Source organism: Salvelinus namaycush, chromosome 31 (genome assembly GCF_016432855.1).
Source record: "Salvelinus namaycush isolate Seneca chromosome 31, SaNama_1.0, whole genome shotgun sequence".
Lineage (NCBI taxonomy): Eukaryota > Metazoa > Chordata > Actinopteri > Salmoniformes > Salmonidae > Salvelinus > Salvelinus namaycush.
The window spans coordinates 7425596-7448514 of NC_052337.1; the positions used below are offsets into that span (position 1 = coordinate 7425596).

At 42.3% G+C, this 22919-nt stretch overlaps 2 protein-coding genes across 2 annotated transcripts; one reads left to right on the forward strand and one right to left on the reverse strand.

Moving 5' to 3' along the window:
- Positions 1-28: 28 nt before the first annotated feature.
- Positions 29-6750, reverse strand: aldh7a1 (aldehyde dehydrogenase 7 family, member A1). The gene is made up of 18 exons (XM_038970430.1): positions 6527-6750; positions 5482-5535; positions 5012-5077; positions 4831-4911; positions 4480-4603; positions 3959-4091; positions 3663-3707; positions 3353-3430; positions 3105-3202; positions 2944-2985; positions 2641-2735; positions 2343-2427; positions 2101-2207; positions 1608-1724; positions 1316-1413; positions 981-1054; positions 822-897; positions 29-507 (listed from the first exon to the last, which is right to left on the reverse strand). The coding sequence occupies exons 1-18, from the start codon at positions 6719-6721 to the stop codon at positions 453-455; spliced, it is 1623 nt and encodes a 540-aa protein (XP_038826358.1). The 5' UTR covers positions 6722-6750; the 3' UTR covers positions 29-452.
- An 11685-nt stretch (positions 6751-18435) lies between these two features.
- On the forward strand, positions 18436-22599 carry phax (phosphorylated adaptor for RNA export). Its single transcript, XM_038970431.1, has 5 exons — positions 18436-18548; positions 19989-20617; positions 20793-20913; positions 21141-21224; positions 21382-22599. The coding sequence occupies exons 1-5, from the start codon at positions 18444-18446 to the stop codon at positions 21667-21669; spliced, it is 1227 nt and encodes a 408-aa protein (XP_038826359.1). The 5' UTR covers positions 18436-18443; the 3' UTR covers positions 21670-22599.
- Positions 22600-22919: the final 320 nt, after the last annotated feature.

A 22919-nucleotide genomic window follows, 5' to 3' on the forward strand; every position in this document is an offset into this window, starting at 1 on the left:
AAAAATCTGATAAAATAAATAAGACATATTTCCAAAACAAAGGCATGATTTATTTGTACAAAGCACCTGGTACAGTATTAGAAAGCAGAGTTAAGTACTACAGTTAAGTGCTACAAACAAAGTGCACACAACTAGGGTGGCTAGTTCTATTTGACCGTTTCAGCCAAATGTAACATCTTTACAATAGAAAAATGGGAGTATTAATTTTCTATTTCCAACCAACCCCTAGTCACATAAAAAAAATATATACTTCCACCACCATGACCAACCCAAAACGCACCCGGTTGCCCCACTTGGCCAAGTCCAATTCATCTTCTGATTGTAAAAGTTGCTAGGACAGAAGTTTAGCATTTTGGAGAATAAACTATGCAAAGTCCAAATGGTTAGTTAGTGTTTGTTTCCCTTGTGGATTCGTCAAGGTTGACTGGGTCCTGGTTCCTTGTGTGCCCGCTTCACTCAAATTTGATTCCTTGAGCTAGAGGAAGATCCTTGCTGTAGTTGATAGTGCTGAAGGGGGAGAAGAACAGTTAGAATAGGAAAACTGTCAATCAAGTATCCATTTCCCCCCCAGTGCTCAATTACATAGTCTGTAATCGTTCCAACCCTTTATAAAAGGAGTATGATAACCCAAATATACTGATGGGAGACCCAGGTAAAACCATGGTTTATAGTGCAGTGAATTTGCGGCTTATGAGTTAAAGAATTTACATGGCAGTGTTCCAACTGTGATAGAGGGTCTGCCATAAAGATGAGATGTGGAACAAACTGAAATATTCCAGTGGGGTGTGATCTGGCAGAGAGCATTTATTTTATTCACTCACCATGTGGACCTTCTCATGTACTGCTTCCAAGAGTCGCTGCCTGACTCCCGTCCACCTCCTGTGTGTTTCTCCCCACCTGGAAACAAACACACACACGTCAGCAGTTAGCCTAATGCACACAGGGAAGTCTACAGACAGAAGGACAGACAGCCAACTTACCGAAGGCTCCTCCAATCTCAGCTCCGCTGGTAGGAATGTTGACGTTCACGATGCCGCAGTCCGATCCTTTAGGTCTAGAGGAAGAAAGCATCTTTCCAATGAATAGGCCTACCTCCACTTTCCAATGTCTACTACACCACTTAGACTCAGACTAGATGCTATATTGCGTTGTGTACGGTGGTCCACCTGAGACTGAGTATTCTTGTTGTCCATCAAGCGGATCAAACCTGTTTTCAAGCTAAGACCCAGTCCTAAGCCACAACCCAAATCCCACTAACATTCAGGAACCACGTCGCCCCAGAAGGACTTCTTCATACACAACACCCAGCTCTTACCCCAGCCAGCGAAAGACTCGGCCCATGTCCTTGGTGAAGATGCTGCTGGAGAGGCCCTGCTTGACCTCATTGTTCCAGGCAAACGCCTCCCCCTCAGTCTGAGTGGACAACAGATAAGAGTTAGCAGGGATTTGACCCCCCCCCCTCCGAATAACCTCAAAATGAGCCAGTAGCCACCTTCTCTGGTTTTCAACATTGCACAGGGTACAGCTTACCTGGTTGAACCAGACTAAGTGCAGTGTTACGTCTCCTTTAACCAGGCTACTGAGACAGAAGGTAATGGATGCCCTACCTGGAACTTGAGGACGTAGAGGATGGGGACGAAGGTCTCTGTGTGAACGATGGGCGCATCGTGAGCCAGCCCTGTGATGATGGTGGGCTCCACGTAGTTTCCAGGACGATCCATCACCTGGCAACCAAAACAAACTCTGATATTCCCACTTTTCAGGTTTTATTTGACAGCTATTGCGCACATTAGCAGATAACGGTTTGTAGTCTTATTTGCAGTTTCTACTGGGTTCCAAATTGATCCATTGATCATTTGTGCTAGAGCTAAAAGAGTAAAGGATTGTGTAGTGCAAGTGTCACTTGTCAACTTAAGGTGTGTCCTCTTATAATGGAAAATAAACATTACTTTTATTTAAACAGGTTTTTCTCATTGAGATGAAATAGATTTTTCAAGAGACCTTTAGACTACATAAAGAATATAGACTTTTTCATATGGTGTGTTCCTAACAGCCCACATCACACAGAGGTGCTCTAAGTACACAGCAGGAGCACAGTACCTTTCCTCCACACACTACAGTGCCACCCTGTTGCTTAGCCTGTTCGATGGCTGCCAGGTACTGGTCCACAGCCTGCTTGGTGTGGAGCGGGCCATACATAGTGCTCGCTGTAGGGGAAAAGGGGGGCGTCTATATTAAAAACATGCACCATGTTATTCACACTTGTATTGTGGTCTCATGTTCAGCCATCTTAGTATGGAAGTTGAACAGAATTTGCTGATCCATTTCACAGAAGCACTTACGGTCCCAGGGGTCTCCAATGCGGACTTGTTTGTAGGCTTTGGCTACCCTCTCCACCACTACGTCATGGATGCTTCCGTGCAGCATCTAAAACAAAGTCATCAGTAACTTAAAGGAGTGTAAAATAATTTAAACAGGGCCTTGGATTGTAGTTCAGAGTGTGACTGCTGCATGTGTGTGTTGCATTGGTCAGATATGAGCATAGTGGTCTATATGTTACTATCATAGTGGTCTATATGTTACCATCATAGTGGTCTATATGTTACCATCATAGTGGTCTATATGTTACCGTCTACTTACCAGCCTCCTGGTGGTGGTGCAGCGCTGTCCAGCAGTTCCCACAGAAGCAAAGACAGCAGAAGGCACCACAAGGTTCAGATCAGCATCCTCAAACACTGAAGACACACATATTGCCAACTGAGAAACATAATCGTATATACACAATTCCTGAGAAATTAAATGGACAGGCTATTATTTTCATAGTCCTAATTATCATACCATTCTGTGCTAGCTACTCTGAGGCAAATCATAATATGTCTGCTCATGCATGTATAACGTCCCAGTATCATGACAATCAACAAGCTAGTGTCTTCACGCCCTTACCTATGATGGCGTTGTTCCCACCAAGCTCCAGCAAATTACGACCTGTACAAAAATAACACTATTAAGTCATGTTTAAAAAAGAAATAAAGCAATGCGTCCCAAATGTGGTCAAGTTTGGTTGAGAGGTGAAAAAAAATATGGACGATGAGGTTCCGACTCACCAAACCTCTCCTGCACCAACATGGCCACCATCTTGCCCACGTGGGTGCTGCCAGTGAATGAGACCAGGTCGACGCGCTCGTCTTTCGACATTGCTGTGCTGTGGGGTCGAAAGGAAAAGACTAGTGTAAGAAATATGTTGGACACTCCCTCTTGCCCATGCCTACACCCAATACAATCTTTTTGTATTTCTAGGGAATAGTGTACCGGGAGAAAGGACAGAAGACCGTCACTAGGGTAGGGGACTCACCCGATGTCAGCGCCACCGCATGTCATGGAGCAGATGGCACCTGGCAGGTTGTTTTGCTCCAACACCTCAGCCACGATTCTGTTGGAACACGCACGGACACAACTGAGCACAATCTAACTAAATTCTACACGTTTCTAAACATCTGTGTGTTGCTGGAAAATGGTTTGGTGGTCTAATTGAGCCTTATCTATTTTGGAGTATGAGCAAATGTTAAATGTAGTCTACATTCTCTGTTCAACATGACAGTAACTAAAATAAGAGAATTTGCATTAACTCTTCAAACTCTGATAAAATAGCCCAAAACACCTACTTGGTTACAGCTACACTTGTTAGAGGGGTGGTGGGAGCTCCTTTCCTAGAGGAAAATCAACACAAACATTTCAGAACTGGAATAGGAGCCGTGTACATCGCCATAATGTGAACCTGATTCCCTTCAAACAGGTTTGAGTCCTTATAGCTTAGACTTTGTCCCCTTGCAGAAGTTATTTGCGACATGGTGTAAACATTAAAAGACATCACCAAAATGAAACTGGCAGAGAAAGACTGATACACACTATCATTTCAATAATGTAGAACAGTCAACTCTGTGAACCTATAGGCGCTCACCAGAGGCAGACGTTGCCACAGATGAGGGCGATGGCGTTGTTCCAGCCGTAGACAGCCACAGGGAAGTTGAAGGCTGTGATGATGCCCACCAGACCCACAGGGTTCCACATCTCGATCAGCGCGTGGCCCGGTCCTAAAGACACATCACATTACTTCAAATTGACAAAAATGTATTTAACACACCATTTCCTATCCCAAGATCCTTTAACATTCAACTACAGTCCTGGAAAAGTATTGTGTGTGCAGGCTTGTCCTCCAGTCTTGGACCCGTATCCACAAAGCATCTCAGAGTGCAGATCTAAGGTCAGTTTAGCCTTTTTAGATTATAATGAAGAAGACTACAGGGACAGATGCTAGATATGTGGCCCTGTTCACAAGTTCGTGGTGAGCAACTGATGAGCAGGATCAGGTGTGTTCGAGCAGGAATGGCGCAAAAAGCCTGCACACTTTGTTTTCTTAAACCCACTACCACCCTCCGGCAAATAAGACAATATTTAATGGATTGTTAACTGCAGACTTACTTTCAGAGGGGAGAACGGGACCTCCGATCATGCGAGACAAGCCAACAGCGTAGTCACAGACGTCAACGTATTCCTGCACCTCGCCGACTCCCTCAACATAGATCTTTCCCATTTCCAGGGACACCTACAAACAGAAAACAGTTTCCCTTTTGAGCACTGTTCCATTTTGAGTACTGCATCCCTTATTAGCATGGCTCTGTCCTCTCCCCTCAAACACCAAAGAAACAAGTTCTAGCATGGTTGTGTCAAAGTCTACGGCCCTACTATGAATCTCATCATCCTAGTTATGTAGCCCTTTTACTGTGTGATTGCAGCCAAGACTACAGCGGTCACATTCGTGATAGGTCTTACCAAACTGCCCAGGACTTTGATCTTTTTCCTCAGTGCGTCACCAATCTGACGCACAATCTCTCCTCTTTTAGGGGCCGGAATCTAGATTTGACGAGAAAATTAGATTTTTAGTGTTGGCATGTTCTAAGGTGAAATGAAATGAGCAATGAAGACAGATTCTTGGTTAAGTCACCATACTTACATCTGCCCACACCTTCCAGGCGTCCCTCGATTTCTGCACAGTTTCTTCATATTCTGCCATGGTTGCCTGAACAAAGGAAACAGTATCCAGTAACTTCACTACATTAACGTTTTGCATTGGGGTCAGTAAGGCTCCTTTAAGAGACTTAAAAAAAAGATTTTAAAAAGAGTATATAAATTAACTTTGAATCCAGGTCAGATGATTAATTTTGGACTTTTGATCTTTAGGGAAGCATTATGAATATAAACCTGGTTTGGCTCGAACAAGTAGCAACTGACGCCTTGAAGACAAGACCATTCAGAAGCTTTTGGAAAATGAGATGGTCGGCCATTTTAAACAAACAATGTTGACATTTGGGTGAGCAGAATTTAATAGAAAAGTACAATTGGGGCCATGCACAATTTCTATGTTAAATTGCAAAATGGTAGCAGTGGTACACTGATAGAACTGTGAGACCTTATTGACATTACCTGGCGTACTCTGGCGATGGGCTCATTGTTGGCAGGGCAATACGACGTGATGACCTTGAAGAAAGAACACCGATTAGAACACCCCACCACAGGAGCAGTGAAATGACTGTATACAGTTCACAGCCTTTGAATTGGATACTTCATTGTTATCTGAAGCCACTGAGATAGCAGTGCAATTTTCAAAACACACTGTCCACTACTTATACAGCTTACCCTTTATACATTAGTCTATAAAGAATACAGTAAAAGGGAATGATGTCGATGGGTTATACCATGATACTGCCTGACAATTGCATTGGGGGTTAGTGAGAGTAAATTACTACGTTTTCAGTACAACTGAATCAAATTCAACCTTCTATGTACTATCATATCTGGCCGATAGGTGTCACTGTAGGGTAAGAAATGTGCAGTGCGCAAAAAAATAAGCGATAAAAGAAAACTGTAGGAATTCAGGAAGTTCAGTTTACAGTGACTTCATAAATACCTAGTTAAGTACTGTATGTCTGTAAGTGTCATGTAATAGTTTGACAGCTGTAAATCTGTCGCACGGTTGTTGTTTTTTTACTTGTAGAGACCATGTGCTAGCTAGGTAAAGTTATGGTAGCCAGCTAGACCGCGTAAAGTAGGTTCCTGTATACAGTCTCAAGAAACTCGACGACGTGTCTAGGTAGCAAAGTAAACCAGCTAACGTTACCTAGTTAACTTAGTTTGCTATGCTAACCAAGTACAGTGGAGACATTCGCTGAAACATAGCTACTGAAATTGGTTGACTTTGATTACTAACGTTACATTGTATAACCTATCAAATGTGTCAATGAATTAAGAAACTCAAAAGTCAAAGCAACAAACTATTCGGACAAGTTTGCGTAACATTTTGATCTGTCTCAATTGTCAAACGTGGGCTATTAGCTTAACGTACCAAGCAAAGTCTACTATGTGGCCTAGTTAGCTTGCAGATCATGTGTTTTATAACCATGTCTGGATTTATATTTAGAATCCAGGACCCACATAACGTGTAGCTAGCTAATCCCCTTGCTTGTTTTACCTCTCCTTTGCCTCCCCAGTTCCCGTTGTAAACACCGTCATTCTCCTCACTCAGGCCTAATTCTTTCAACCAGGCATATTTGGGCTGGTTTATCAGAAGTGTAGACATGGCTGCTGATTGTTGGTAGCTGATAGTGAGAAGTTTCTTTCGAAGGGCCCAGTGCCGTACAATGGTTAATGTGAAGCAGCGCTGCATGGTTGGATATTGGGTGCAATAAACGGCGTGCTACGCAAGTTCCACTTGGGCCTCGTGTCATTCGCCAGTGATTGGTCCACGCGCGGCACCTCCTTCAGACATAATTGGTTAGTACTATCCGGGATCCTTGGGGCGTTCCTACTCTAAACTCTAATCTTACCCTAACCCAGTAGTGTAAAGTACTTAATTAAAAAATACTTCAAAGTACTACGTTTTTGGGGGTATCTGTACTTCACTTTACTATTTATATTTTTGACTACTTTTACTTCACTACATTCCTTAAGAAAAGAATGTACTTTTTACTCTACACATTTTCCCTGACACCCAAAAGTAGTCATTACATTTTGAATGCTTAGCAGGACAGGAAAATGGTCCAATTCACGCACTTATCAAGAGAACATCCCTGGTCATCCCCACTGCCTCTGATTTGACTGACTCACTAAACACAAACGCTTCATTTGTAAATTATGTAAATGATGTCTGAATGTTGGAGCATGCCCCTAGCTATCTGTGAATAAATAACAAACAAGAAAATATTTGTGTCTGGTTTGCTTAATATAAGACATTTTAATTGATTAACAGTTTTACTTTTAATACTTAAGTATATTTTAGCAATTACATTTACTTTTGATACTTAAGTATATTTAAATCCAAATACTTTGAGACTTTTACTGGGTGACTTTCACTTTTACTTGAGTAAGTTTCCTATTAAGGTATCTTTACTTTAATTTTACTAAAGTATGACAATTGGGTACTTTTTCCACCACCCCCCTTACCTTAATCCTTACCGCAACCCTTACCTTAACTATTTTACATTTCAACTTCAATGGGGGGTAAGGATGTCCCTATGACTATAAAATGTCAACAAAGACAGTCCAGTTCCCTGGCGCCGAAGACGTGGATGTCGATTATGGCAGCCCCCCGCACCTCTCTGATTCAGATGGGTTGGGTTAAATGCGGAAGACACATTTCAGTTGAAATCATTCAGTTGTACAACTGACTAGGTATCCCCCTTTCCCTTTCCAGTATGAGGATAAACAGAAACTGTTTCTCAATAGAAAACCAAGATCACACTTGTAGGCGATGTCATGTTGAACCACATCGCATTTTGTGGAACGTAGGCTTTACCACCCGTTTAAGTCCATTCAATAATTTTGTATGCCTCCGACATGTGGTAATGATTACAAGTTGTGTAATAGCCTATAGGTTTCTTTACATGTTTTATTTATTATTATGATAGGCTCATGTTTTACCGGTAGGCGTACCTACACCTGGTCTGTTTCCCAAGCGTTCCGGAAGTCTCATGATGTTGCTCCTCTGGGTTTAGAAACTATGTTAATGTCTTCCGCTGTGAGTGATGGGGGGGAAAGCGACAGTTATTTGACTAATTAAATGGATGTTTTGTGCACAGAGGTGATGACTAAATCTGACTTCTCTATGTGGCTGTGTATGGAAATTGTCTTTCTGTTCCGGGTGTCAGTTAAACTAGAGTACTGAAGCAGAACTGTATGAGCAGTCAAAATCGTGCTTTTAGACAAGAACCCTGGACTCTTGGTTGGAATTCAGCATTACCAGCGCCTATTTCAAAGAGCACTCAGTAAGCCCCGCCTCAGTTGGAGAGCCATGGTTATGTGTAGCCAAGTTATGCTAATATATCAGCCTGGTCTCATAGACTAGACCTAATATAGTAGATGTAAATCCGGGACACTCAAATTGTTATATGTTCAACATTTGGTATGGTTACATTTGAACAGATGGTTACTTAAGGCAAAAATGAAAGTAGGATGGTTAGTCGGGCTGGATGGGTGGATGTCACTTTGTGACATCGGCTGATGTAAAAAGGGATTTATAAATACAGTTGATTGATTGATTTGATTTGATTGAGTGTAAAACGAGAGGTTGGAGCCAGCCAGCTATGAGACGAGTGTATTGCAGTTAATTTTGACTTAATTAGCAATGACCATGACCAAAGTATGTGGACACCTGCTCGACAAACATCTCATTCCAAAATCATGGGCATTAATATGGAGTTGGTCCCACCTTTGCAGCTATAACAGCCTCCACTCTTCTGGGAAGGCTTTCCACTAGATGTTGGAACATTGCTGTCGGGGACTTGCTTCCATTCAGCCACAAGAGCATTAGTGAGGTCGGGCACTGATGTTGGGCGATTAGCCCTGTCTCGCAGTCGGCGTTCCAATTCATCCCAAAGGTGTTCGGTGGGGTTGAGGTCAGGGCTCTGTGCAGGCCAGTCAAGTTCTTCCACACCGATCTCAACAAACCATTTCTCTGTGACCCTCGCTTTGTGCATGGAGCATTGTCATGCTGAAACAGGAAAAGGTCTGTTGGAAGCACAGAATCGTCCAGAATGTCATTGTATGCTGTAGCATTAAGATTTCCCTTCACTGGAACTAAGGGGCCTAGCCTGAACCATGAAAAACAGCCCCAAACCATTATTCCTCCTCCACCAAACTTTACAGTTGGCACAATGCATTGGGGCAGGCAACGTTCTCTTGGTATCCGCAAAACCCAGATTTGTCCGTCGGACTGCCAGATGGTGAAGCATGATTCATCACTCCAGAGAATGCTTTTTCATTGCTCCAGAGTCCAATGGCGACAAGCTTAACATCAACCCTGGTTTGATTCCAGGCCGTGATTGGGAGTCCCATAGGGCAGCGCACAATTGGCCCAGCATCGTCGGGGTTTGGCCGGTGTAGGCTGTCATTGTAAATAAGAATTTGTTCTTAACCGACTTGCCTAGTTAAATAAAGGTTAAAAGTTATAAAGAAAATCCAGCCGACACTTGGCATTGCGCATGGTGATCTTAGGCTTATGTACGGCTGCTCGGCCATGGAAACCCATTTCATGAAGCTCCCGACGAACAGTTCTTGTGCTGACGTTGTTTCCAGAGGCAGTTAGGAACTCGGTAGTGAGTGTTGCAACTGAGGACAGACAATTTTTACGTGCTATGCGCTTCAGCACTCGGCGGTCCCGTTCTGTGAGCTTGTGTGGCCTACCACTTTGCGGCTGAGCCATTGTTGCTCCTAGACGTTTCCACTTCACAATAACATCACTTACAGTTGACCGAGGCAGCTCTAGCAGGGCAGAAATATGAAGAACTGACTTGTTGGACCAAGAAATCCTTATTTTCATTGATGGAATTTTCAACAGACTGAACAGTCATGTACCAATGAGCAGAGGTGGGAAAAGTACTCAAAAGTCATACTTGAGTAAAAGTAAAGATACTTTAATATAAACGACTCAAGTAAAAGTGAAAGTAACCCAGTAAAATACTACTTGAGAAAAAGTCTAAAAGTATCCGATTTTAAATGTACTTATGTACAGTGGTGGAAAAAGTAATACATTTTCATACTTAAGTAAAAGTACAAATGAAAGTAAATGCTATACATAATATTCCTTATATTTAGCAAACCAGACGGCACAATTTCCTTTTTTATAACTTTTTTTGACAGACAGGGCCATACTCCAACACTCAAACATAATTTACAAAGGAAGCATTTATGTTTAGTGAGTCCACCAGATGTGAGGCAGTAGAAATGACCAGGGACGTTCTCTTTAAGTGTGTGAATGTGACCTTTTTCCTGTACTGCTAAGCATTCAAATTGTAAGTAGTACTTTTGGGTGTCAGGCAAAATGTATGGAGTAAAAAGTACATAATTTTCATTAGGAATGTAATGAAGTAAAAGTAGTGAAAAATATAAATAGTAAAGGTACCCCAAAAAACGACTTAAGTAATACTTTAAAGTATTTTTACTTAAATACTTTACACTACTGCCAATGAGCTGAATTAGTTGCATTGCAGTTGTGTGTGGTGTTGTTGCCATTCAGCCTCATCTAGCCTTGGTATGGAATAACTGATAACAAAATAGCTCAGCCGTAGGAAATCATTGGGGAAAGAAGTCACAATTGCAGTTTGCATGACATCTAACAATGTCTTCATTATGTCTTAATTTAAAATTAAAGCACAGTCTTCCTTTATTCACCATTTCATTAAGGAAAGAGCAATACCAGTATTAATGGCCAACAGGCTCTGACAATATCCATAATGACTAGAGAGAAAGTACTAAGACCCTATGGTCTGATGGCTTTTCATAAAGCAACAGGCAGGTAGCAGGTAGAGGGGGGCCAGCTGGGATTGTGCCAGTGTAACAGTATAACTTTAGTACGTCCCCTCGCCCCGACACGGGCGCGAACCAGGGACCCTCTGCACACATCAACAACGGTCGCCCACGAAGCATCGTTACCCATCGCTCCACAAAGGCCACGGCAACTTTTACGTCTGTCCCCTCGCCCCGACCTCGGGCGCGAACCAGTGACCTTCTGCACACATCAACAACAGTCACCCACGAAGCGTCGTTACCCATCGCTCCACAAAAGCCGCGGCCCTTGCAGAGCAAGGGGCAACACTACTAATAGGTTTCAGAGCAAGTGACGTAACTGATTGAAACGCTACTAGCGCGTACCCGCTAACTAGCTAGCCATTTCACATCCGTTACACCAGGCACGTCCAGGTGTCAGGACAGGGTGTCCTCAGTCACAGTCCAAGATCCTCAGGCCCTCCGGAAGAGAAGACAGAGAAAGAGAAAAGACAAAGGTTAGTGACACCACGGCTAAAACCATAGTATACCACATTCTCTGGGGGTAGAGAATTATCAATAGTATTGCTGTGGACACTGGATAATCTGACTAACACACACCTGTTTGACCTCGCTGTGATACTGTAGACCTACTTCTGTTACTTTTCTGAGTCAATTCAGTTAGCACTCAATGTCCTGTGTTAGTGTTAACCATGGCAGCCAGCATTGTAAATAAAGGCATGTGCAGAAAGGTAATCAGCCTCTGTGTCTGTTGATCCTTTCTCCTTAATGTTTGTTTTCATGTCAGCCAGGCCAATCTTTTTAAAGAAACACAATTTATTTAAATCTCTAGTTGAGTAAAATAAGTTGTTTTGTCATGGCCACAAGATAATGTAAAAAATGCGCCAAACAGCACCACACTCAGGTAGAAAACGGAATGTTATATTCTCAGCCAGGCCCATCTTTTAAAGAAAACACAATTTAATTAAATCTTTATTTGAGCAAAATAAGTAGTTTTGTAGTGATCACAAGTAAATCCTAACAATTCAGGTAACCAAAATATGAATGTTCTATCATAAAGTGAAAACAATTAGTTTCCCTGGCTGATATTTTTATTTTACCTTTATTTAACTAGGCAAGTCAGTTAAGAACAAATTCTTATTTACAATGATGGCCTACCCCGGCCAAACCCTGATGATGCTGGGCTAATTGTGCGCCGGCCTATGGGTCTCCCAATCACGTGTTGCAGTAGTAGGTAAGACAGTGGATCCAGAAGTTAATTGTGGACTTTAAAGTCCACAGCAGATAGCAGGACAATGCAACTAAAACAGAACGGTTTGCCTTTACACAAAGGGATAAAACCTTTGAGATGAAGGGTAAGATCATTTGCATCCCTATTAGCCATGCCCAGTAATATCCATAAACATACTTTGTGTGGAAATTACCCACGGGTGTTCAGGGAACCTATCAAATATCTACTTTCAACAGATGGAGATCTTCATTATAAGTGCATCCAGGTCAAAGACTCTCCACACCTGGTCAGAACACCTGAGGTGACAAATTCTATATTTGTGGATTTCCACAGCTGTTTTTTTGTTTGTTACCCAAATGTATGAGCCATTGATTCAACACCTTTATATGGCATTACATTTGATAATCACTCAAACAAAAAGTGCTTTTTAACTGTGTGATAATAATACTCACAACAATGAATGTACAGGTGATGTGTCTGGTGCATATGGATACCTAATCCTAATAGAGCTAAGTCAATCCTTTCCATTCAAATTTGTGTTTTAAAGCCCCTTTTACATCGGCAGTTGTCACTAAGTGCTTTCTAGATACCTGGCCTAAATCCCCCAAAATAAAGCAATGCAGAGGCAGAAGCACAGTGACTGCCTAGAAGGCAGAAAACTAGGAAGAAACCAAGAGAGGAACCAGGCTCTGAGTAGTGTTTAGTCCTCTTCTGGCTGTGCCATTCAGGAAATTAATTATAACTCAGTGAGAATCTGGAGTCTTTATTCGAAAAAGGCACAATTAAAATGATGGAGTTGACAATGTCAATGATTTAAAGGCGATAAATCTCAACACTGGCCGTCAGTTATTAAGGCAGTATGAATTACCTCAGAACCTTGGGAATCGGTGGGATTGGGAATGGACCTTTTGGAGCCACTTGTACCCAACAGTGGTGACTACATCTGCACAATGGTGGATTACTTCACCAGGTGTAGTGAGGCATTCTCTGTGAAGAGGAAGTCTGCAGAAGAGGTGTCAGGGTGCATTGTCACCTGGTTTTATAAATTCGTTTCTCCAATGCGGATGCTTACGGATCAGGGGTGCGAAATCGCTGATCCGGTGATGTAGGTTTCAGAATTTCACATGATTACCGCATGTAGTTTAAGATATGATTATGGAAATATTATTATTTGGGGAAAGCACAAGATATATGGTGATGCAATTATGTGGATTAGTGTTATAATTATGTTATAACTTTTATAATTGCACTTTCTCCTCTGAAAATGCACAGATAAACACGACATTGTGTGCCACACTTGCATCCAAATGAGCTTTTGCCCGCCATATCACCCTCAAACGAATGGGTTGGTGGAGCGTCTGAATGAAACCGTTCAAAGGTAGGTACTAAGACTGGATACAGTGACAAACTGCTAGATATTTTAAATATTGAGGTGTACAATCTGGCCTTTACCATGTCTATCAGCTGTCCAACAATAGCACTTGTATTTTCAGGACTCATCTCAAATATATTTAGCATAACTAGGCTACACAGAACCACGGTGGACCAATTGTAAAATAAGATACTTTTCTTCACATGTTCCAGTGCAACATGCCTAGCTCTGCCCACAGGGGTGTGGTTTACGGTAGCGGTCTTTGAAATAATCGCTCGTATCACCATATTCCAACGCGGGATCAAGTTATCTCACCATACCAGGACAAGGAGCATTTTAGCTATCAGTTTATTCCAAGTAATAATTTAACACTACAACAATTGATAGGACAAGTAGTGTAAATCTAATACAGTCATCAATGCAGGACCCACTCCTTTTCATTCCTACTGACAAACTAGAAATGCCATATTATCCCTGTCAATAGTTGGAGTAGGATGATTGCAGAGCACCCTGCCTCAGACTCAGGATGTTCATTTTCTAGCTCACAAACTACATTCCTTTTCTGTGATGATTTCTTTTATTCATTCTTGTCTCTCACTTTTGTCTCACATGATCTATTCAGCTCTCCTGTGTCCTGCTCCCTGAGATCAACCAAGTGCTGTTCACCAGGCATGGGCTGATTCACTAAGCTGTGAGGATAATTATCCTACTGCAATTTGAACTAGCCCTGCCATCACTATTTAGACATTGGGACCACATATGCATTTGCCTGTTCTCTTTTCTTTGTGGATTCTGTCTTGCACAGTCTAGTGCATTTTACATTTGAAGAACACCAACTACAGATACACACATGCTTGTTTGAGCATCTCAAAGACTAAATTAAATATAGAATCAGTTTGACGAGGTGACAAACATATTATTTTACTGTTGTAACACGCAGTGGGGAGAATTCTATTGTCCCTGTCAGGAGCCCAGGCTTTTGCCAAAGATGGTAGTTCTCATCTTTGGACCACGCAAGCTTTAGATTGCGTTTTGCTAAGGCACTTGTCTCTCTTTACATCGGTCAGCTACATTGGTTACCAGAGTGGGATCCTTTTGACACGCCTATGGTGCCTGGGCACACCAATGCTCCTAGAGAGAAGGGGGAATACTGAAGCATGCGTTGATGACACTTCTACAGTCTCTATCAGAGGCCCAGGCTTTTGGCATATAGATGGTAAATATCTCACTTCTGGACTGCAACATTGTAAGATTGCACCCTCCATGGCACTTGATATACATTGACTTGTAGGTTACACTATATTTAGATACTTCAAATACTGCCTGAGACACATTTGCTATTTGTCTCCGTACTCAATAAATAGTGAAACACTATCTGATTTGATTTGAAGTTAATCATTTAAACTAAATATACTCACATTCACTGAACATTTAGTTTTTGAAACTCAAACATTCATTTCCCAACTGCTTTTTCTATAATCCTACAGGCTCTTTATCATTCTCCATACCTTATAGTCCAATACATCCAACATCATGCAGGTCCACCATGGTATTGGGCAGCTGCTATTTGAGAACTCATCTGGTTTAGAAATCAAACAGGTTATCTTATTGCAGGGCACATTTTTTAAAGATTGTATTGCACGGTATGCTATACAGTGGCTTCAGAAAGTATTTATACCCCTTGACTTATTCCACATTTTTGTTGTGTTACAGCCTGAATTCAAAATGGATTAAATTGATGTTGTTCTGGCCAATCTACACAATACCCCGTAATGATAAAGTGAAAACATGTTTTTAGAAATACAGAAATATTCAATTTACATAAGTATTCAATTTCATACCCCTGAGTATATACATTTTTGAATCACCTTTGGCAGCGATTACAGCTGTGAATCTTTCTGGGTAAATCTCTAAGAGCTTTGCACACCTCGATTGAACAATATTTGCGCATTATTGTTTTATTAAATCTTCAAGCGCTGTCAAGTTGGTAGTTGATCATTGCTAGAAAGCCATTTTCAAGTCTTTCCATAGATTTTCAAGACGATTTAGATCAAAACTGTAACTATGATTATTATCAACTCAGGATTATTCAATGCCATCCTGGTAAACAACTCCAGTGTAGATCTGGCCTCCTGTTTTAGATTATTTTCTTGCTGAAAGGTGAATTTGTCTCCCAGTGTCTGTTGGAAAGCAGACTGAACTAGGTTTTCCTCTAGTATTTTGCCTGTGCTTAGCTCTATTCATTTTATTTTTTTTATTACATTTTTTAATTACCGGTTCTTTTTTGTGGCTATTTTTATCTAGTACTGCGAAAATGTGTGCACCATGAATTCTTGAATTGGAATTTAATTTACTGAAACAATCTCATCTGAGTACATTCAAATCTGTTTCTCTGAAGTTAGTGACAAAGTAGCTAATGATGACAGTAGAAAACTTAATTAAATGTAAACTAAACAGTTCAGTTTGATTTATTGTAAACATCATAACTGTATTGATGCACTGTGATGGGAGATTCAGATTCAGTTAAGCTTTATTAGCATGAATGACAAAGCCACTATCGAAGTGCGATAATGACATCAACAATAACAGTAAAAAAATAAAATAATAATAATAATAGTGATGGTGATTAGAGAAAGGGGATACCTTCTAAAAAGTTTACTGAAGGATATAAGCACTTTGTTACAGTGGGACTGTAAATTGATACAATGTTAGACTCTATAAGAAATCCCGCTATGCCCTCCGACGAACCATCAAACAGGCAAAGCATCAATACAGGACTAAGATCGAATCGTACTACACCGGCTCCAACGCTCATCGGATGTTGCAGGGCCTGCAAACTATTACAGACTACAAAGGGAAGCACAGCCAAGAGCTGCCCAGTGACACGAGCCTACCAGACGAGCTAAATAACTTCCATGCTCGCTTCGAGGCAAGTAACACTGAAACATGCATGAGAGCATCAGCTGTTCCGGACGACTGTGTGATCACGCTCTCCGCAGCCGATCTGAGTAAAACCTTTAAACAGGTCAACATTCACAAGGCAGCAGGGTCAGACAGATCACCAGGACGTGTACTCCCGAGCATGCGCTGACCAACAGGCAAGTGTCTTCACTGACATTTTCAACCTCCCCCTGTCTGAGTCTGTAATACCAACATGTTTCAAGCAGACCACCATAGTCCCTGTGCCCAAGAACACTAAGGTAACCTGCCTAAATGACTACCGACCCGTAGCACTCACGTCTGTAGCCATGAAATGCTTTGAAAGGCGGGTCATGGCCCACATCAACACCATTATCCCAGAAACCCTAGACCCAACCCTAGACCCACTCCAATTTGCATACCGCACCAACAGATCCACAGATGATGCACTCCACACTGACCTTTCACACCTGGAAAAAAGGAACACCTATATGAGAATGCTATTCATTGACTACAGCTCAGCGTTCAACACCATAGTGCCCTCAAAGCTCATCACTAAGCTAAAGACCCTGGGACTAAACACCTCCCTCTGCAACTGGATCCTGGACTTCCTGATGGGCCGCCCCCAGGTGGTAAGGGTAGGTAACAACACATCCGCCACGCTGATCCTCAACACGGGGGCCCCTCAGGGGTGTGTGCTCAGTCCCTTCCTGTACTCCTTGTTCACTCATGACTGCACGGCCAGGCACGACTCCAACACCATCATAAAGTTTGCTGATGACACAACAGTGGTAGGCCTGATCAACGACAACAATGAGACAGCCTATAGGGAGCAGGTCAGAGACCTGACCGTGTGGTGCAAGGACAACAACCTCTCCCTCAACGTGATCAAGACAAAGGAGATGATTGTGAACTACAGGAGAAGGAGGACCAAGCACGCCCCCATTCTCATCGACAGGGCTGTAGTGGAGCAGGTTGAGAGCTTAAAGTTCCTTGGCGTCCACATCACCAACAAACGAACATTGTCCAAGCACACCAAGACAGTCGTGAAGAGGGCACGACAAAACCTATTCCCCCACAGGAGACTGAAAATATTTGGCATGGGTCCTCAGATCCTCAAAAGGTTTAACAGCTGCACCATCGAGAGCATCCTGATGGGTTGCATCACTGCCTGGTATGGCAACTGCTCGGCCTCGGACCGCAAGGCACTACAGAGGGTAGTGCGTACGGCCCAGTACATCACTGGGGCCAAGCTTCCTGCCATCCAGGACCTCTATACCAGGCGGTGTCAGAGGAAGGCCGTAAAAATTGTCAAAGACTCCAGCAACCCTAGTCATAGACTGTTCTCTCTGCTCCCGCATGGCAAGCGGTACCGGAGCGCCAAGTCTAGGTCCAAGAGGCTCCTAAATAGCTTCTACCCCCAAGCCATAAGACTCCTGAACAGCTAATCAAATGGCTAGCCAGACTATTTGCATTGCCCCCTCATTGCAACGCTGCTGCTACTCTCAGTTATTATCTATGCATAGTCACTTTAATAACTCTACCTACATGTACATATTACCTCAATTATCTCGACACGGTGTCCCCGCACGCTGCCTCTGTACCGGTACCCTGGTATATAGCCCCACTATTGTTATTTACTGCTGCTCTTTAATCATTTGTAATTCTTATCTTATTTTGTGTGTGTATTTTCTTAAAACTGCATTGTTGGTTAAGGGCTTGTAAGTAAACATTTCGCTGTAAGGTCTACGCCTGTTGTACTCGTCGCATCTGACAAATCAAATTTGACCTGATGTTCATTTAAAGCAGAGTGGCGCAGCGGAAGCGTGCTGGGCCCAAAACCCAGAGGTGGACAGATCGAAACCGTTCTCTGCCAAGTAGTTCGCAGTGTACATTTGTATAATAACATACCAGCAAACTGTAGTTAAATAAATATAAATACCTACAATCTATATTTACACGGGTATTGTTCATGTCTTGCGTTTGAATCACAAACTATAAACATTTTAATATATTTTATCAAGAGGAAAAAAGTTGTGACGTGTGTGTGGGTACTTTCATTTACTTCCGAGTGAGACTGGAGAAATGGCGGGTGTTAACAGAGATACAATGGATGATTTGGAGGATGGAGAGATTTCTGGATCAAACTCTGATTCAGAAATGGGAACCACAGTTGACGTTAAACCCCAAGTAAGAAAATAATTAAATTAGACGTTCTTAAACATTAACAATATGGATTGTTTGATTCTGCAAACGTGGGAATGGAAGCAAACGTTAGCTAAAGCTAGCTAGCTACGTTCGCGACGCTAGCTTTGCAACGTAGCTACAGCACAAATTGAAGAACAGTCTTTAGTTACAGTTTGCTAGAGGAGCACGTTGTCCACAAAGATTGCTATATATTTTTTGCAAGTCTCAGTGGTCCCAGTGCATCGAAAGCGTGTGCTACATTTTGCTAACTAGCTAGCTTGCGTTGCTATGGTGTGGACACTCAAGCTAATTTATGCTGCTCCATGTCATCTAATGACTATTTTTTTTATTTAACTAGGCAATGACTAAACAAATGACTAATCTCGGTTATCTAGAAGTACAATTATTGCAAAAGTGTCACTTCACATGAATCTGTCCACGATAGATTAACTGTTACCTACCGGTAATGAGAGGAGCCTACTACTTTGGTATTAAAACCTGTACAATTTTATGTAAAAATGTAAATACCCAAAAGTAATTATTTATTATCATGAGGGCCATAAACAATACCTAGTTATACTGCCAGAAATATTAAAATCTCACCTTTCTGGTATGAATAGCTATAAATTGCTGAGGTAATCACTTTTCAGGACTCCAGTACACAGTACAAATGATACAAATATGAAAAATCATACATTGTTTTCCTATTCCACAAAGTGAGGGGAATAGGGCTTGAAATGCTTTCTAAATATAGTTTAGACATCTATTTAGAAAGGACTTACTATAATATTTCACCTTATAACTGTAAAATACAAATTTAGCACTATTTCTCATGACTTACAACAGAGCATTTTCTGCCCAGCGTCCTCTGAGCGAAGCAGAGACGCCATTCAAATGCCTGCTGACTCATTACACCATCAGCTTTAAGCACGGATTCATCCCTCTGTGACGAAGAGAAAGTAGTCTTGTTTAAAATCTACAAAATTATTTGGTATTTTTCATGTTGAGAGCTCTAAATCCATCTGAGAATATCACAGTGAGATTAAACTGATTTTGCTGCAATCTCTAGGGTCTCCTGTTTCATATCCAGTATTGTAAGCGGAGCTGCGAGTTTCACAGGCGAAGGAAATAGATCCTTTGTCTGGATAGGCCAGAAAATGTGAGACACTCCTTATGCAAGTGAAGTGTCAGATTTCACATACTGCATGTCAGATGAGAGAGGAGAATGGCATGTGAAGCAGGACCACCAGAGCATTCACGGAGTGCACAACAATTTATTTTGCGCCATTCACAGAGCGCCCTGTACACACACGCATGTAGGTGGGAACCAGTCCAGAACCGCTCAGTCAGGCGTACCAGACTTAATGTTTAAAAGGTTTTTAAATGAGCTTGTATAATTAAATCTGAAAATGATCTGACAGTATTTCTTCTCTTACCACCTAGATGCCTGCAGCAGCTCCTGCTTTCAGTGGCCAGTCTTTCCAGAGTAGGGCCCTTCCACAGACAGCTACGTCAGCCACAAGCTACCGTAGCACCATGAGAACCGCGGACTCCAGCGATAGCGAACCAGACTCGGATGAGGACGCAGCGGTGTGGAGGCGGAAGCGGCAGAAGTGCTCCAACGCTCCCCAACCTGCCCCGGTCCCCACTCCCCACTTCGGAGCCCCTCAGGCTAACCCAGGCGGCCGCAAAGTCAACAACATCTGGGGCTCTGTGGTTCAGGAGCAGACCCAGCAGGCAGTGGAAGCTGAGCTGGATTTCCTTGGTGTGGATGGTGCCATTAGCATGGCCAGCAGACAGGTGGAGACCTACAACTACGTCCTGGCCCGCAAGCTCATGGAGAAGGAGAGGGAGGAACAGGAGCCAGGCGAGGTAGCCATGTTGGACACTCAGCTGGACGAGTACATGAAGCGTGGCGGGCCGGCCGCCGAAGAGAATGGAGGCGGCCATTTTAAGAGGAAGCGTTCGGCCAAAGAGAGGCTGGGCCCCAGGGCTGAGATGGACATCGAGGGTCGGTATCAGATCACAGAGGAAGACCCAGACGACAGGGTGATTGAAGAGATAGCCCACAGGTGAGCTGGTTGGTTGGAATGTTTTGGCTATTTCATATTTGGCCATATGAAATGTTTGGCTTGCCATGCGGGCTAAATAAAATTTCATTATTTTCTTCTTTCCACAGTGTCAACAATATCACACAGTCGTACAATAACCTCATACTAACTTGCGGATCCATTTTCTCCCCTCAAGGCTACAAGAGCCCAAAAAGGAATTGATTGAGCGAATTGTGAGAGTCATTGGGAAGAAGAAAGCAATAGAACTGCTTGGAGAGACCGCCACACTTGAGGAAACTGGTGGTGTGTACATTATGGTATGCATCTGTTCTTGTTTCAGTTTATATGAGATAGATACAGCTGAGTTAATTGACAACTCCTGTTATATGATATCCATAATGTCCCAATTCTCATCGCAATGAATCATCACTTGTGTAACTGCATGCCTTTCTAAAACATATTTGAATTCACCCTTATGCTAGATTGTTCTGTAACCATTTGTTAAGTCTGTGTGAAATTATTTGGTATGTTCACCTCACTGTAGGATGGCAGCAGGCGACGGACTCCTGGAGGGGTGTATCTCAACTTGCTGAAGAACACTCCCAGTATCTCTAGTGAGCACCTTAAGGTATGACACTTGAGACTGTAAAATCAAGTGGCTTTTCATGCACTTCTCTAATCCCGTCCACTGAATCCGTGTAGGCCTATCTTTTTTTCTGTACTCCCCATATGCACACACACTACATTTTTAATAATCAAATTTCTGTAAACATATTTTTAAATAGGAAATATTTTACGACGAAACCCAGAAGGAGTACAAGGGCAAGAAGTCAGCGCAGAAGCGAAGGCGACACGTGGTTGCCAAGAAGATGAAGCAAGCCATCAACACACTGAACCTGCAGGAACAGGACGACGTCTCCAGGGAAACGTTCGCAAGCGACACCAACGAGGCCTTGGAGTCTCTAGAGGTGGTTGCCGAAGAGGAGGGCCAACAGGAACCGGAACCAGAACCTGCCATGGGCACTGAGGACACACCCGTAGTCTACAACGCTGCCGACCTGGAGGTCTTTTGATCCAAAATGTCTGCCCAGTGTCTGAACTTGTGCACGTCCCAATGAGGACGTCCCATGAGGCTGTGGCATCCACTGTGACAGGTGGACGCTGCTCAGATACAAAATGGTGAATGCACTGTAAATTACTGTCCACGACAGCGCTATGTAATACTAGACCTTCATCCACATGTTTGTCTAACAAATAAAGTTGTCTTCTTTATCAATCAGTTGAAGACCAAAGCTTGCATCAGGATTTGTTAACATTAGTAACGTGCTTACAGAGCAGCTAGTTACTAACCACAGATACCACCTGGCTGATCATTTCAACAACAGAAAATGTTTTTCTCCATAAATGGATACCAACCCCTCATATATATTTGCGTCCTGGAAAGCATAAGATTTAGTTTGGATTTTTTACTAATGCTCTTTTTCCACAATTTAAAATGTAAAGTAAAAATATGACATTGAAATATGTCACCGCTCCAAAGGAATGGCAGAAGTCAGTTACTCGCTATCTACTGTATATGTTTATATGGAGTTTGTGTTTGTGAGCTAGTTGGATTGAACAGGATCTGAGTGTTTGTCATGTACAGGGGAACTGCACTAAGACCAATCCTTAGAAGTAAGATCAAATCCATTTTGAGATTTTTCTTTAAATAAAATTTGTTTGTTCGACCCGGAATTTTTTTTTTGATCACAAGCCAGTGATTTTGAGCGTTGTGAAAAATGCATGCATCTTTAGAGGACCCATGGTCTGTTTTTTCATTTGTTTATGTTGAGATGGGTTCGGATTATGTTGCGTTGTGAGATAAAGCACTAAATTGTTCCAGTTTCTTAACCCATTGCTGCCGTCCCCCGTCCCCCGTCTCTGGACAAGACATGTAGGAAAAATCTATGTTCTGTGTTTTAACACATTCCTTATATAAAATATTATTAAACTCATTCATTGTCCACCCTTTGCTTTAATACAGTATGATGTAATCAATTGTATTTTGATTTGTTTTATTTCTTCACATCTGAATGGGTAGTGTACATGATTCAGGCTGATGTGTGTTATCTTGCCCTATGGTGGTCATTGATTGGCCAGTAACAGATATGGAATGGGAAATTATGCTTTTTTTGGTTCCCTACTTTTCATACTAATGTGATTTTATGATGATTGGGGGGGGGGGGGGGGGGTTCACAGTAATCATGTAAACGCTCCTCAGCCATTCAAAAGACTTAGTCATACATTTTAATTGACACGCTGAAATTGGCAATGAAAGAGCTCT